The 17,538-nt window shown below is 46.8% G+C and overlaps 1 protein-coding gene across 1 annotated transcript in view; it reads left to right on the top strand.

Annotated features, from left to right (window-relative positions):
- The first annotated feature begins 346 nt into the window (after positions 1-346).
- LOC119945445 overlaps positions 347-17,538 on the top strand; it is a 34,136-nt gene continuing 16,944 nt past the window's right edge. Inside the window, exons 1-4 of the mRNA XM_038766535.1 lie at positions 347-366; positions 6,418-6,429; positions 8,223-8,364; positions 11,580-11,642. Of these exons, the coding sequence (XP_038622463.1) occupies positions 347-366; positions 6,418-6,429; positions 8,223-8,364; positions 11,580-11,642 (237 nt within the window). The remainder of the gene's footprint in view (positions 367-6,417; positions 6,430-8,222; positions 8,365-11,579; positions 11,643-17,538) is intronic.

Here is a 17,538-nt window from a genome sequence, read left to right on the forward strand (position 1 = left end):
ATATGACCATATGTGGTATTAGTCAGTGTGAGATATTGCTAGCAAGCTCATTGCTTTCAAAAATCAAAGTTAAATGGTTCATCTATCATCAGAATTTGTGTCTGGGCTACTTGTCTGAGCATCAGTATGATTTATGGTTTGAATTGGAGGAGTCAACCATGCGTGTTTCTTAGTTTATCGTTTTATGCTGTCTTCAATTAAATGTCTATAAACACAGTGATGGCTTTATGACATTGTCCATCAATAAAGACTATCTGATTTTGCATGAGAATATGTAATTTTCAGGAAAATAACGACCTTTTGACTTCCATGTGCCCTGATGTATATATATCGCATACAGGCTGGCATGTTCGGCCTGTGTTACCCGTATGCACGCCCACACAAACCACATTCCCTGTCTTCCCCCCACCCCGCATACGTAGTATAGACTTAAGCTCTTAGTACAGTGCTTTGCACACAGTAAGCGCTCAATAAATACGAACGAATGAATGTATAATAGGCTTATAATCGCTCTACATGGGTATTTGCGTGCCTTTTTCCCCACTCGCTCCCGTATATGTGCTGTATGAGCGTGCCTGCATATCTGTGTGTATACACACACACACAATTAAAATTCCATTCTAGTCCCTCTGATTTCAATCTGGGAGGACAATTATGTCAGAGAGCATATTTTAAGGCTCATTCAGCTCTCCGGCTGTTTAAAAAGGAACTCATCAAATTAATAACGGAGTCAGTTGTAGTATCAGAGATCTGAGGTTGGTTCGTCGCTAACTACAGGCTCTTTATGGATAGATAAACAAACAAAGGGAGAGCTCGGGACATCTCGCCGAACACTGATTCAATATTTGATTATTTTCCCGAATCCGAGGAGTTTAATTGGGTCTTAGCTGGAGGAAAATAGTGTACACTTTGAAATTAAATTAAATCATTCCACATAAAGGGTGAGGGCGAGGAGAAAATAAAAAAAAAAAACAACACAGAGGCTTTCATTTTCTTCAGGGACATTGAATAATGATATTCTCAGTCTTCATATTTATGAAGGTGGCAGGGAGTTAGCATCGTGGCCGAGGAGGGAGGGGTGGATCCGTGCTCCGATAATGCCATTCACGGCTCCGCGTCATCAGAAGAGCACTGCATTGTGGATAGAGCGCAGACTTGGGAGTCAGAAGGTCATGCGTTCTAATCCCGGCTCCGCCACTTGTCTATTGCGTGACCTCAGGCAACTCACTTCACTTCTCTGGGCCTCAGTTTCCTCATTTGTTAAATGGGGATTGAGACCTCGAGCCCCATGTGGGATGGGGACTGTGTCCAACCCGATTCGCTTGTATCCACCCCAGCGCTTAGTAACAGTGCCCAGCACATAGTAAGCACTTAACAAAGGCCATAATTATTATTATAATTATTAAAAGAGAAATTGGTATGCCAGTTAGAAAGGCTATGTGGGAAACTTTTCGATATCTTTTTTAAATTAAAAAAAAAAGTGCTTGATGATCTCCGCATTACAAATCACCCGTGAATGGATTTGAGCACAGGAGGGTTGAACAGAGGTGATTAGAGTGGCCTTGAACTTGGACGTAAATTTCAGGGAGAAAACGTTTTCCACGGAAATTCAGGAAGGTTTGTCTCCTTTGGAATTGCATCCCGGACCTGATGAAAACACAATTCCAGGCAGGTGGCTGCCCGGATTATCTTTCTACAGAAACATTCAGGGCATGTCACACCCCCCCACCCCATCCTCAAAAATCTCCAATGGTTGCCTATCAGCTTCCAAAGTTTCTCACTATTGGCTCACTATTTCGTTTAAACCAAAACTCCTCTCTGTTGGCTTCAAAGCTGTCCATCACCTTGCCCCGTCTCACCTCCCTTCTCCCCTTCCACATCCCAGCCCTCACTATCTGCTCCTCTGGTGTCACTAACCTTCTCCCTGTGCCTCCATCTCGCCAATCTCTCCACATCCTATCTCGCCTAAAACGTCCTCCCTCCTCAAATCCGCTGTAAGCCCGTTGTGGGCAGGAATTGTCTCTCTTTATTGCTGTATTGTACTTTTCAAGCGCTCAGCACAGTGCTCTGCACGCAGTCAGCGCTCATTAAATGCGATTGAACGAATGAATTTACCACGGTACTTGGAAAACCCAAAAGTAAAACCCTCAGCCTCCCCAGGAAGCAATCGATTTCTCAGGTCATGAGTAAACGTCTTCCGCTCAAATGAGAGTTTTCTACTGAGATTAGACGATAAGAGCAAGATAAAGGAACAGAAGGTTGCCCTGGGTTTTGGCAAGAGTTGGAGGGAGAAGATTTCCATGAATAGCCCATTCCTCTTCATAGCGCTTAAGAAACTCATTTTCAGACAGCCGCCGGAGTCTACCAGGGTGAGGAATCTTCCCCGGAAGCATCGGAGAAGATGAGCTAAGTGGGGAAGAAGGAGGCTAAAAGGGAGGAGGTGAGGATCAATGTGACAGGACCAAAGAAGGGCATTCCATATTTTCCTTCTCCTGTTTAGAAATACTTTTTTCTCTGTCTCCCCCATTAGAATGGAAGTGCCCTGTCGGCAGGGAACAGGAACCCACTCGGCCTTCTTTCCTCTAGAGACTCAGGTACCAAGCTCTTAAGTGCCAGTGATTTGCAAAATATTATCATTATGATAAGATTTGTCATTTCTGTGGCATTTGTTGTACTGTGCTGTAACGGGCACCTCAACGCCGTACTAAAATAATGATGGTATTTGTTAAGCGCTTACTTTGGGCCAAGCACTGTTCTAAGCATTGGAGTAGATACAAGGTAATCAGTTTGTCCCCCATGGGGCTCACAGTCTTAATCCCCGTTTAACAGGTGAGGGAACTGAGGCCCAGAGAAGTTAGGTGACTTGCCCAAGGTCACACAGCAGACAAGTGGTGGAGCCGGGATTAGAACCCACATCCTCTGACTCCCAAGCCCGGGCTCTTGCGACAAAGCCATGCTGCTTCTCGTATCTCCTCCAAGAAGCAGAGAAGCAGCATGGCCCAGTGGAAAGAGCCCAGGCTTTGGAGTCAGAGATCATGGGTTCAAATCCCGGCTCTGCCACATGTCTGCTGTGTGACCTTGGGCAAGTCACTTAACTTCTCTGAGCCTCAGTTATCTGTAAAATGGGGATTAAGACTGTGAGCCCCACATGGGACAACTTGATCACCTTGTATCCCCCCCAGCACTTAGAACAGTGCTCTGCACACAGTAAGCGCTTAACAAATGCCATTATTATTATTATTATTATTAAGCCTTCTCTGACTAACCTCTCATTTCCCTACCCTATCCACCCTCCCTTCTTTTTTATGGTATATATTAATAATAATAATAATAATTGTGACATTTAAGTGCTTGCCATGAGCCAGGAACTGTAATAAGTGCTGGGTTAGATACAAACTAATCAGGTTGGACACAGTTCATATCCCACTGGGGTCTCATGGTCTTAATCCCCATTTTACAGACGAGGGAACCGAGGCACAGAGAATAATAATAATGGCATTTGTTAAGCGCTTACTATGTGCAAAGCACTATTCTGTGCACAGGGGGGGGATACAAGGTGATCAAGTTGTCCCACGTGGGGCTCACAGTCTTAATCCCCATTTTACGGATGAGGTAACTGAGTTAAGTGACTTGCCCAAGGTCACACAACAGACATGTGGCGGAGCCGGGATTCGAACCCATGACCTCTGACTCCAAAGCCCGTGCTCTTTCCACTGAGCCACGCTGCTTCTCGAAGTTGACTGACTTGCCCACGGTCACACAGCAGACAAGTGGCAGAGCCAGGATTAGAAACCAGATTAAGCGACTGAGACAGAGACCCAGAGAAGGCCACTGTTGAAATTGGAACTCGCACCCAGGTCTTCTCACTTCGAGCCCCATGCTGTTCCACTAGGCTATGCTGCCGCCTCTTCCTCCTACTTTCGGTTGGCTAATTTTGCTTCAAGATCACACCTGTCAGGAAGAATGTCTGGGCTGTGTTTGAAATCCGAAGAGCAGATTTTGAAAGGAGAAAGATGAATGCCAAGTGTATGCACAGTGTGAAGGCGGAATGATACTTTTTTTCCTCTCCCGCATCTCCAAGATCAAGATCCATAATTCATGAATCACACTGCCATAATTTATTCATGCAGACGATGATTAATCCAGGCTGAATTCAAGGTCATTTAGCCTCCAGAGTGGTAGGCTGCTGGCTCACTTCCTTCCTTGGAGAAGGAAGTCCATTCCTGATCAGAGGCTGGCATCACAGGTAGTATTTTTTGAGTGCTTTCTATTTGCAGATTGCTGTACTGGGCACCTATTTTGTGCAGCGTGTTGAACTGAGTGCTTACTAGGTTCATTGTGCTGTACTTGACACCTGCTGTGTGCAGAGCAGTGTATTGGGTGCCTACTGTGTGCAGAACGCTGTACTGGGCACCTATTCTGTGTAGAATGCTGTACTGGGCACCTACTGTGTGCAGAGCCTTGTAGAAGAAACCTACAAGGCAGACTGGAAGATGAATCAAAATTCATTCATTTATTCATTCATTCAGTCGTATTTATTGAGCGCTTACTGTGTGCAGAGCACTGTACTAAGCGCTTGGGAAGTACAAGTTGGTAACATATAGAGACGGTCCCTACCCAATAGGGGGCTCACAGTCTAGAAGGTCAGATAAGTGGTGTGGCCTAATGGAAAGAGCCGGGCCTGAAGGACCTGGATTCTAATCCCGGCACTACCAGTTCATTCATTCAGTCAGTCATATTTATTGAGCGCTTACTGTGTGTGACCTTGGGCCATCCCCTTAACTTCTCTGTGCCTCAGTTACCTCATCTGTAAAATGAGGATTAAGACTGTGAGCACCATGTGAGACAGGGACTGTGTCCAACCCAATTATATCTACCTCAGCACTTAGAAAAGTGCCTGGCACATAGTAAGGAATTAACAAGTATCTTAATTGTTATTATTATCACTATTATTATTATATTGTATTCTCCCAAGTACTCAGTATACTGCTCTGCACTCAGTAAGCATTCAGTAAATACGATTGATTCAGATGGGGTCAGAAAACTGACGTCTCTGGGGACCAACTGAAAATTCTCTTCTCAGGTTATGAGGGGCAGCCGAAAGAGCCCAATGGAATGAGTCTGGTCCTGGGAATCAGAGGACCTGGGTTCTAATCCCGGTTCTGCCAGTTGCCCGCTGTGTGTCCTAGGGCAAGTCACTTCACTCTTCTGTGCTTCAGTTTCCTTATCTGTAAAATGAGGATTCCATGCCTGTTCTCCCTCCTACTCAGACTATGAGCTCCATTGGGTACAGGGACTGTGTCCAACCTGATTGCCTTGTATCTACTCCAGAGCTTAGAACAGTTCCTTTTTTATTATTGTACTCGTTAAGCGCTTACTCTATGCCAGGCACTGTACTAAGCCCTGGGGTAGATACCAGATAATCAGGTTGGACATGGTCCCTGTCCCACATTGGGCTTCCAGTCTAAATTAGAGAGAGGAGTATTTAATCCCCATTTTCCAGATGAAGTAACTGAGGCACAGAGAAGTTAAGTGACTTACCCAAGGTCACACAGCAGACAAGTGCTGGGATGAGAACCTAGGTCCTCTGCCTCAATTATAATCATTTTCATTGCTATTAATCATCGTCGTCATCAGTTAATATGTTGTGTTTTGTTCTCTGTCTCCCCCTTCTAGACTGTGAGCCCACTGTTGGGCAGGGACTGTCTCTATATGTTGCCAATTTGTACTTCCCAAGTGCTTAGTACAGTGCTCTGCACATAGTAAGCACTCAATAAATACGATTGATGATGATGATGATCAGGAAGCTTGATCTTTGCCACAGGCATTAAGAAAGGTGCGGTCAGTATTTGGTTTGTCTGGGGAGAAGCTTGGATGGAACAGAAGCTGACTGGGTGGGGTCCTGGGTTCTGTTTTTATTTTGATTTATCATGATATTCGTTAAATGCTTACTTTGTGTCAAGCCCCCGTTCTAAGCACTGGGGTCAATACGAGTCATCTGCTCCCGTGCACTTGCCATTTGCTCAGGGATAAAACAAGCCGCCTCCCTTCGCGCTATCATTGCAACCTGGGCCAACCAAACATTGCACTGCGGAGCTGAATATTTCTAGACGTTGCAATCCCGAGCCTATAATTTTGAAATAACTGTGTTTCCTGGAACCCGTTCCGGCATGAGAGGGAATTTATGTCCCAAACGTTTGATGCTATCCCAGCGCTTAGTCCAACAGTCCAGTCAATGAATCTTCCGCACTTCTTCTCATGAATAGAAAAAGAAGCCCAGTTGGGATATAGCCTGAACTATTTTGAATTCAAAAGACCTGGTCTTCGAAGATGAAATATGTATTGTGACGAGGTTTCAGAATTCCTTCTCTCTCCATTCTTTACGTCAACTATGAAGTCTGGATCTTACCCCCACAGAATCAAGAAGCAGTAGGAGGGCCCTAGGGGTTTCTCGGCTCTCTGTGCTACTAGGAAGTATAGTAATGAAAATAATAATATTGGTTAAATGCTTATTAGGTGCAGCACCAGCACTGTACTAAGCTCAGGGGTAGATACAAGATCATCAGGTGAGACACAGTCCCTGTCCCACGTGGGCCTCGCAGTCTGAAGGGCAGGGCGAATGGATAGCAAATCCCCATTCTACAGATGAGGAAACTGAGGCACAGAGAAGTGAAGTGAGTCTCCCGAGGTCACACAGCTGGGCAGTGGTGGAGTCAGGATTAGAACCCAGGTCCCCGGACTCCCAGGCCCGGGATTTTTCCATTAAGTCCACGCTGTACTGCAGAGCTGAGTGAAGAGAGAGCAACTGGAAAGGGAGGAGGGGTGTAAAGGGAGACAGAATACATCAGTCAATCAACCAGTCAATCAGTGGTATTTATCGAGCACTTATTGGGTGCAGAGCACTGTACTAAGCACTTGGGAGAGTCCACTACAACAGAATTAGTAGATGCGTTCCCTGCCCATAACGAGCTTATAGTCTAATAATAATAATAATAATAATGGCATTTATTAAGCGCTTACTATGTGCCAAGCACTGTTCTAAGCACTGCGGAGGTTACAACGTGATCAGGTTGTCCCACGGGGGGCTCACAGTCTTCATCCCCATTTTACAGATGAGGTAACTGAGGCGCAGAGAAGTTAAGTGACTTGCCCAAAGTCACACAGCTGACAAGTAGCGGAGCCGGGATTTGAATCCATGACCTCTGACTCCAAAGCCCATGCTCTTTCCACTGAGCCAAGCTGCTTCTCTAGGAATGTCTAGAGGAATGAAATTTATTTTGATGACTGCCTCTCCCTCTAGACTTTAAGCTCCTGGTCTGTTTGTTTTTTTTGATGGTGTTTGTTCATCGCTTACTATGTGCCAGGCACTGTATTAAGCACTGGGATAGATAAAATGTAATCAGGTTGGACACAGTCCATGTCCCACATGGGGCTCACAGTGATCAGCGTGGCTCGGTGGAAAAGAGCCCGGGCTTTGGAGTCAGAGGTCATGGGTTCAAATCCCGCCTCTGCCAATTGTCAGCTGTGTGACTTTGGGCAAGTCACTTAACTTCTCTGGGCCTCAGTTACCTCATCTGTAAAATGGGGATTAAGACTGTGAGTCCCCCAAGGGACAACCTGATTGCCTTGCAACCTCCCCTGCGCTTAGAACAGTGTTTTGCACATAGTAACCGCTTAATAAATGCCATCATTATTATTATTATTAATCCCCAAATTGTACTTTCCAAGCTCTTAATACAGTGCTCTGCACACAGTAAGCGCTCAATAAATACGATTGAATGAATGAATGAATGAGGTAAGTGAAGCACAGTACTCTGCACACAGTAAACACTCAATAAATGTGATTGATTGACCCTTTCACTAACCTTTCACTAAAGTCATTAAGGGTGAAACGTTCGTTGTGGGCAGTGGAAAGTACAATCGCCCTCTCCCAAGCGCTTAGTACAGTGCTCTGCACACAGTAAGCGCTCAGTAAATGCGATCGACTGACCAACCGCTCCGACTGAAAAGAAAACTTTTTTCTTTTTTTCTTATCATAATCCCCGCAGCGTGAGGAAAACTCACAATCCAAGAAAGTCAGGAGACTTTCAGGGCGAGGCTCACGGAAAGCGTGGGCCGGATGATGAATGATGCAGTCGGAGTCCAGGTTGTTACTTGGTTCAGTCGGTTTCTCCGGATTGGTCTTTGGGCTTAAAAACGGGGTCTCCCCTCACGAGCCCCAGAACGCATCTCGGAGTCCGGGAGATGGATAATCTAGGGAATGTGAGCCAAGGGTCCGAAGGGATGTCGGTAGCCAAACCCCCGCCATCCCTGACGGACAGGAAGCCCGGTTCAGGCGTCTACTACTTGGGCCCGAAAGAGCTAGTGGGCTTTCCGATCGGAAAACCCGTCTCCCTGTCGATAGAATCGGGTCCGAGGGGTCTCTGTAACCGTTCTTTGCTTTCAAAGGCAAACAGAACTAATAATATCTGGAAAGGTCTCAAGTCCCTCCGACATCTGTTTTTAGTTTACTGTAAAAACGATGTCTCTGATCTCATGTGTTGAAGTACTACTGCATGTTTGCCACCGTCTATTTCCTGTGAAAAAAATACATCGAACAATAATAGGTTTTGTCCCTAACCTTCTAAGCGCTAAAGCAGCTGAACAAATAATACCCGGAGCTTTCATTTGAAATAATTTATTCCACATACATGTTCGGGCAGAGTCATTTGGGTTACTGGATGTTGCATCGTTGAAAAATCAAATCTCGGAATTTCAGACTACTGAAATCTGCGGCCTCCTCGGTCGCTGATGCTTAGAATAATTCTCCTAATGGCATTCCCGCCCTAATAGATCATCTCCTTCTGTGGGATGCACGGGATTGGGAGGAAAGCTTTTGGTAAAAAAAAAAAAAAAACAGAAAAAACCTCCTCATTTGGAGGAAAAGTTGGTTATGTGTCAGTGCAAGGTCGAGGTTAATAATAATGATAATAATAATGGTATTTGTTCATTCATTTATTCATTCATTCAATCGTATTTATTGAGCGCTTATTGTGTGCAATGCACTGTACTAAGCTTTAGGAAAGTACAATTCAGCAACAGAGGCAATTTGTTAAGCACTTATTGTGTGTCAGGCACTGTACTAAGCGCTGGGGTAAATAGAAAACAATCGAGTTGGATACAGTCCCCATTCCATGTGGGGCTCACAGTCTCAATCCCCATTTTGCAGATGAGGTAAGTGAAGCACAGAGAAGTAAAGCGATGTGCCCAAGGACACATAGCAAACAAAGTGGCAGAGCTGGGAATAGAACCCAGCTATTTCCTGGAGGCATCAGGATGGAAAAATAATCTCTGTGAGGATGTTCTGCTGGAAGCAGTGACAACTGTAGCTCAGGAATGAAATTCCCACAGCGGGAGAGGAGGCGAGGCTTGCTGGCCCAAGACCCTCCTCCGGACTCACAGCTCCAAATTTTGTTTTTATTTTTTGTGGTATTCGTTAAGCGCTTACTACGTGGGGTAGATGCAAGCTAATCCAGTTGGATACAGTCCCTGGCCCACGTGGGGCTCACGGTCTTAATCCCCATTTTCGAGACGAGGGAACTGAGGCCCGAGAAGTGAAGTGACTCGTCCAAGGTCACATAGTAGACAAGTGGCAAACTCAGGATGAGAATCCACGTCCTTCTAACTCCCAGGCCCCAGTTGTAACCATTAGGCCTCACTACTTTATGGCCTTCCGCTGGAAGGCTTTTTTATGCCATACAGCTTGTGGGTGGGGAAGTGTTTTCGTTGAATATGTGTAGAAAGGAGAAGAAAGAAAATGTGTTTGAAAAAAGCAGTTTGTCTCAGTTTTCCAGTTAGATTTATCAGTCAATCAGTGGTATTTATTGACCGCATACTGTGTGTGGAGCACTGTACTAAGTGCCTGGGAAAATACAGTATAATGGAGATGGTAGACAAATTCCCTGCTGGCAAAGAGCTTCCAGTCTACAGCGGGAGAGAGACCTTGAAATAGATTACTGGTAGGTTATCCAGGTATTGAAGCTTTGCTTTTTCCATTTTCATCATCGGCCTCGACATTGTCTTTGGCGTATTCTGTCACTGTCAACACGGTTGTCACCCCCCTCACTATCATGACTTCCTCCCACCATCACCACCGAGTCAAACATGAGTCGTTTCTCCACAGGTCCTGGCTTCTAAATCAGTCGGTCGTATTTATTGAGGGCTTACTGTGTGCAGAGCACTGTACTAAACACTTGGGAGAGTACAATATAACAATAAACGACACATTCCCTGCCCACAATGAGCTCACCGTCTAGAGGGGGAGACAGACCTTGGTAATAATAAATTAAGTACAGATTTGGGCGTTAGCGCTGTGGGGCTGGGCGGGGGTGAATAAAGGGAGCAAGTTAAGGCGACACAGAAGCGAGTGGGAGAAGAGGAAAGAAGGGCTTAGTCAAGGAAGGCCTCTTGGAGGAAATGGGCCTTCAATAAGGCTTTGAAGTGGGAGAGAGGAGGGAACGCCCAGGACGTGGGCAAGAGGTCAGCCCGAGATTGAGAAGCATGAGAAGCAGCGTGATTCAGTGGAAAGAACCCTGGCTTTGGAGTCAGAGGTCATGGGTTCAAATCCCGGCTCCACCAATTGTCAGCTGTGGGACTCTGGGCAAATCACTTAACTTCTCTGTGCCTCATGACCTCATCTGGAAAATGGGGGTGAAGACTGTGAGCCTCCCGTGGGACAACCTGATCACTTCGTAACCTCCCCAGCGCTTAGAACAGTGCCTAGCACATAGAGAAGCAGCGTAGCTCAGTGGAAAGAGCCCGGGCTTTGGAGCCAGAGGTCATGGGTTCAAATCCCGGCTCCACCAATTGTCAGCTGTGTGACTTTGGGCAAGTCACTTAACTTCTCTGTGCCTCGTGACCTCATCTGGAAAATGGGGGTGAAGACTGTGAGCCTCCCGTGGGACAACCTGATCACTTCGTAACCTCCCCAGCGCTTAGAACAGTGCCTAGCACATAGAGAAGCAGCGTAGCTCAGTGGAAAGAGCCCGGGCTTTGGAGCCAGAGATCATGGGTTCAAATCCCAGCTCCACCAATTGTCAGCTGTGTGACTTTGGGCAAGTCACTTAACTGCTCTGGGCCTCAGTGACCTCATCTGGAAAATGGGGATGAAGACTGTGAGCCTCCCATGGGACAACCTGTTCACTTTGTAACCTCCCCAGCCCATAGAACCTCCCCTTGCACATAGTAAGCACTTAATAAATGCCATTATTATTATTATTATTATTATAAGAGGAGCCAAGTGTGTGGACTGTGTTGTAGTAGGAGAGAAGCAAGGTGAGGTGAAAGGGGCAAGGTGATTGAGGGCTTTAAAGCCAATGGTGAGGCCCACATGGGGCTCACAGTCTTAATCCCCACCTTACAGGGAACTGAGGCACAGAAAAGCGAAGTGACTTGCCTGAGGTCACACAGCAGACGTGGCAGAGCTGGGATTAGAACCATTAAAAAAACCAAAAAAAAAAAAGGAAACCTGCCGGGTCTGACCAAGCTTCACCTCCAGAAATCACGGAGTCTTTGAGATCCTCCCCGTGATTTGGAAACAGCAGGGAGACCCAGGCCCTGGAATCTACTCGGCCCAACCTCACCCCAACGGGAGGATCATCGCTGTAAGGCTCATCAAAGCCCCAAGATCACTAACGACTTTGATCAGGCATCTCGCAACGGAACGAGAGCCGTCTGTTCGATCACTCAGCTCAGCGCTCTTGTCTGTTCCTGGTTAACGAGGAATGTGCCGAACAAGAGACCTCGCCTTGGAGGGACTGCAACGGTATGCTTTTAGCGTTTCTGGGGAAAGGGATGTTCTTAGATAAACCGTATAAACACATGACATATCATTAGACCTGAAAATTACGTGTTTGATAGATAGCGGAGAGTTTTCTCAAGGGTTTTTATATTGCAGTTTGAAACTTCTTAGCTGTGATTTCATCACTGGTGGCGACAAACTCTCAAATGCTCTTTAAGTGAAAGTGTTCGGCTGCAGGTACCATCCAGGCAGACCCGGATGAGTGAAAAGAGAAGAAAACTCCCCCGTCCATTGAATGAGCAGAACCGAATCTGATATTTCACATTTGTTTATTCCCCAGGATTGCATGATCTAAACAACTTGGGTGTTGTTGTAACCTTAGAATGGCGTAGCTCCTTTTACAAGTTAAAACACGCTCTTTCGAAAAACGCAGGGGAGCATACCCACCTCATCCCATTCATTCATTCAATCGCATGTATTGAGCACTTACTGTGTGCAGAGCACTGTACTAAGTGCTTGAAATGGTGGTATTTGTTAACTGCTTATTATGTGCAAAGCACTGTTCTAAGCGTTGGGGCGATACAAGGTGATCATGACCAAGGCCCTACTGAGAGCTCACCTCCTCCAGGAGGCCTTCCCAGACTGAGCCCCCTCCTTCCTCTCCCCCTCCTTCCCTCTCCATCCCCGCCGCCTTACCTCCTTCCCTTCCCCACAGCACCTGTATATATGTATATGTATTTGTACTTACTTATTACTCGATTTATTTTACTTGTACATATTTATTCCATTTATTTTATTCTGTTAATATGTTTTGTTTTGTTTTCTGTCTCCCCCTTCTAGACTGTGAGCCCACTGTTGGGTAGGGACCATCTCTATATGTTGCCAACTTGGACTTCCCAAGCGCTTAATCCAGTGCTCTGCGCACAGTAAGCGCTCAGTGAATACGATTGAATGAATGAATGTTGCCCCACATGGGGCTCACAGTCTGAATCCCCATTTTACAGATGAGGTAACTGAGGCACAGAGAAGTGAAGTGACTTGCCCAAAGTCACACAGCTAAGTGGCGGAGTCGGGATTAGAACTCGTGACCTCTGACTCCCAAGCCTGGGCTCTTTCCACTGAGCCACTCTGCAGGCTCCGGTGGTCATGAGGGAGGCCAACGGCCCTCTTCGTTTAGCCAAGTTTGCTCTCCGCCACTCCCCGCCCCTCCATTGGCTGACCTCAGCTGTCAATCAATCTCGGTGGGCTCCAGCGACTTTCCCATGGGATGTCCAGCCCCACAGGTGGGAGAAAGGGACCCCCCCCCCCCCCCAGTTTGACCATCACGTCCACACTGGTTCACCCGACCGATCTGAGCACCTCCACCACCACCCAGTGTCCTGGACAGGATCCGGCCGGGACCCCAGTGACATCTCCATCGCAATTGAGAGGCAGCGTGGTGTTGGGGATAGATCCCGGTCCTGGGTGTCAGAAGGTCATGGGTTCTAATCCTGGCTCCACCAACTTGTCTGCTGGGTGACCTTGGTCAAGTCACTAAGCTTTTCTGTGTCTCAGTTACCTCATCCGTAAAATGCGGATTGAGACTTGTGAGCCCCATGTGGGACAGGGACTGCGTCTCCCCCTTTTCCCCCTGCGTCTCTGTCTCCCCCTTTTAGACTGTGAGCCCCCTGTTGGGTAGGGACTGTCTCTATATGTTGCCAATTTGTACTTCCCAAGCACTTAGTACAGTGCTCTGCACATAGTAAGCGCTCAATAAATACGATTGATGATGATGCGTCCAACTCGATTTGCTTGTATCCACCCCAGTGCTTAGTACAGTGCCTGGGCACAAAGTAAGTGCTTAACCAGTACCACAATTATTATTATTATTGTTATTTGGATGCAATGATCCTCTTTCATAAGGAATGAATTTTGTATTTCTTTATTTGCCTTTCGTATGTTGGCTTTCATGAACCCTAGAGGGCTACCAACTCCCTTTCCCATGGCTGGCAGGCCTGCTCAAATTCCCTTTTAAGATTAGCTTTCCGCACAATAGGCAACAGTCAAGATAACCGTAATTGCCAGCCAAATTTTGTGATGCTATCTACATTGGGAACATTGCCGAATGATCAGCTGGAGGTGAAGTGCATCCCAGCTGAAAAACCACTAGTTTGCTTGCCTATTGTTCTGTGCCAGGCACTGTGCTAAGTGCTAGGGTAGATATAAGAAAATCATACCAGACATGGTTCCTGGGGCTCATATAGGACTCATAGTTGAAGGAGGAGGGAGAGCAGGAATCCTGTCCCCATTTTACAGATGAGGGCAAGTGACTTGGCCAAGGTCACGCAGCAGACCTGGGACAGAGCCAAGCTCTTTAAGGGCAGGGAACATAATAATAATAATGATGGCATTTATTAAGCGCTTACTATGTGCAAAGCACCGTTTTAAGTGCTGGGGAGGTTACAGGGTGATCAGGCTGTCCCACCTGGGGCTCATAGTCTTAATCCCCATTTTACAGAGGAGGTAACTGAGGCCCAGAGAACTTATGTAACAATAATAATGATGGCATTTGTTAAGTGCTATGTGCAGAGCACTGTTCTAAGCGCCGGGGGGGAATACAAGGTGATCAAGTTGTCCCACATGGGGTTCACAATCTTAATCCCCATTATACAGATGAGGTAACTGAGGCTCAGAGAAGTTAAGTGACTTGCCCAAAGTCACACAGCTGACAATTGGCGGAGCCGGGATATGAACCCATGACCTCTGACTCCAAAGTTCGTGCTCTGTCCACTGAGCCGTGTTGCTTCCCTACCAATCTACCAACACTGTTGTAGCGTCCTCTCCCAGATGCCAAGTACGGGATTTGCACATTATATGCCCTCAATAAATACCATTGATTGATTGATTGATTGATTGACAGAACTGGGTCCCCTGACCCCCAGTTCCAGGAATACCAAGGGAAGTAACATGGCCTAGTTGAAAGAGCCCAGACCTGGGAATCACAGGACATGGGTTCTAATATCGGCTCCACCACTCACCCGCTGTATGCCCTTGGGTAAGTCACTTAACTTCTCTGTGCCTGTTTCCTCATCTGTAAAAAGGGGATTAATACCTGTTTTCCCTCCCTCTTGGATTGTGAGCTCCATGTGAGAAGGGGACTGTGTCCAACCTGATTAGCTTGTGTCTACTCCATTGCTTAGTACAGTGCCTGGCACATAGTGAGTGCTTAACAGATTCATTCATTCATTCATATTTATTGAGCGCTTACTGTGTGCAGAGCACTGTTCTAAGCGCTTGGGAAGTACAAGTCGGCAACGTATAGAGACAATCCTTTCCCAACAACAGGCTCACAGTCTAGAAGGGGGAGACAGACAACAAAACAAAACACGTAGACAGGTGTCAAAACCGTCAGAATAAATAGAATTATAGCTATATGCGTATCATTAATAAAATAGAGTAGTAAATATGTACAAGTAAAATAAAAATAGCAATAAATATGTACACATATATACAAGTGCGGTGGGGAGGGGAAGGAGGTAGGGCAGAGGAGGGGAGTGATGGGGAGGAGGAGAGGAAAAAGGGGGCTCAGCCTGGGAAGGCCTCCTGGAGGAGGTGAGCTCTCAGTAGGGCTTTGAATGGAGGATGATAGCTAGTTTGGCAGATACCCTTGCTGTTATCATTATTAACATCATAGTCATCATCATCATCAGCGGAGAAGCAGCGTGGCTCAGTGGAAAGAGCCCGGGCTTTGAAGTCAGAGTTCATGGGTTCAAATCCCGGCTCCGCCAATCGTCAGCTGTGTGACTCTGGGCAAGTCACTTAACTTCTCTATGCCTCAGTGACCTCATCTGTAAAATGGGGATTAAGACTGTAAACCCCCCGTGGGACAACCTTGTAACCTCCCCAGTGCTTAGAACAGTGCTTTGCACATAGTAAGCACTTAATAAATGCCATCATCATTATTATTATCCACTGGGATACATCATGCCCCAGAAGGAGACTCATCGCTGCTGGCCAGGCTGGGATTTGGGAGACAAAAAAATTCCAACCCAAAGGGCACCCCATGACCATCCCCCCTTGTCTTCCTTGCTTCCGCCCTCCTCAAATCTTAGTTATGACAAGGTGGCAGTATTCCAAATGGGCCAGATGCCCATATTCATTCATTCAGTCAGTCATATTTATTGAGCGCTTACTGTGTGCAGAGCACTGTACTAAGTGCTTGGGAAGTACAAGTTGGCAACATATAGAGACAGTCCCTACGCAGCAACAGGACCAGATGGCTCTCTTCACCCGCTCCTGGCCTCCTGGAAACGGGCCACTGGGGTGGCCTGGCCTGATCTGTTGATTTTTCATTTTAATTTCTTCATTTATGTTTTAATGGTATTTGTCAAGTGCTTCCTATGTGCCGGGCACTGTTGCTCATTATGGACAGGGAATATGTCTGTCTGTTGTTGTATTGTACTCTCCCAAGCGCTAGTACAGTACAGTAAGCGCTCAGTAAATACATTGAATGAACGAATGAATGAATGAACTGTTCTAAGCGCAGCGGTAGATTCAAGCAAATCAGGTTGGACAGAGTCCACATCCCCCATGGGGCTCACAGTTTTAATCCCCATTTTCCAGATGAGGGAACTGAGGCTCAGAGAAGTGAAGCGACTTGCCCAAGGTCATACAGCAGACAAGCAGACTATTTTTTTTTTCTTGTTTATATGTTTTGTTTTGTTGTCTGTCTCCCCCTTCTAGACTGTGAGCCCGCTGTTGGGTAGGGACCGTTTCTATATGTTGCCAACTTGGACTTCCCAAGCGCTTAGTACAGTGCTCTGCACACAGTAAGCGCCCAATAAATACGATTGAATGAATGAATGAAGTGGAGGAGCTGGGCTAAGAACCCAGGTCCTTCTGAGTAGTCCCAGGCCCGGGCTGTGTCCACTGGGCCACGTCTGCCCACCAACCAGTCAGTCCATCAATCCCCGGCATTCCCTGACTGTCTTCCGGGCTCTGTACTTAGTGGTCGGGAGACTTCCACGGGAGCAAGGCACGTGCCCCTGGCTTAATTCGTTACAACTTGTCAAATCATCTACAAGAACCGCTGCAGCCCCGATGCAAACCTGCTGCTAGACACTGTTGCAAAATTTTTGCGGCCAACATCTGGGTCACTGCATGTCATCCAGATGTCAGAGGGAGCTACTGGCAACCTAGCCGATGACTTCTCATCCCCTGCCATCTGCTCGGTTTGGAGGCCCCCTGCCTCTCCCTTCCCTCCCCGTCCATCCCTCCACTGCTCCTCCGTCTCTCTGGGGCCCCGCGGGACTCCACGCTTAAACACCTCTGTGCTTGCTGTGTGGCCTTGGGCAAGTCACTTAACATCTCTGTGCCTCAGTTCCTCAACTGTAAAATGGGGATTCAGGACCTGTTGCCAACTTGTACTTCCCAAGCGCTTAGTACAGTGCTCTGCACACAGTAAGCGCTCAATAAATACGATTGATGATGATGATGATGATGACTGTGAGAAGCAGCCTGGCTTAGTGGAAAGAGCACGGGCTTGGGTGTCAGGTCGTGGGTTCTAATCCCGCCTCCGCCACTTGTCCGCTGAGTGACTTTGGGCAAGTCACTTCAATTCTCTGGGCCTCAGTTACCTCATCAGTAAAATAGGGTTTAAGACTGTGAGCCCCACGTGGGACAACCTGATTACCTTGTATCTACCCCAGCACTTAGAACAGCGCTTGGCACAGAGTAAGTGCTTAACAAATACCATCATCATCATCATTATTATTATTATT

Source organism: Tachyglossus aculeatus, chromosome 25 (assembly GCF_015852505.1).
Source record: "Tachyglossus aculeatus isolate mTacAcu1 chromosome 25, mTacAcu1.pri, whole genome shotgun sequence".
Taxonomy (NCBI): Eukaryota; Metazoa; Chordata; class Mammalia; order Monotremata; family Tachyglossidae; genus Tachyglossus; species Tachyglossus aculeatus.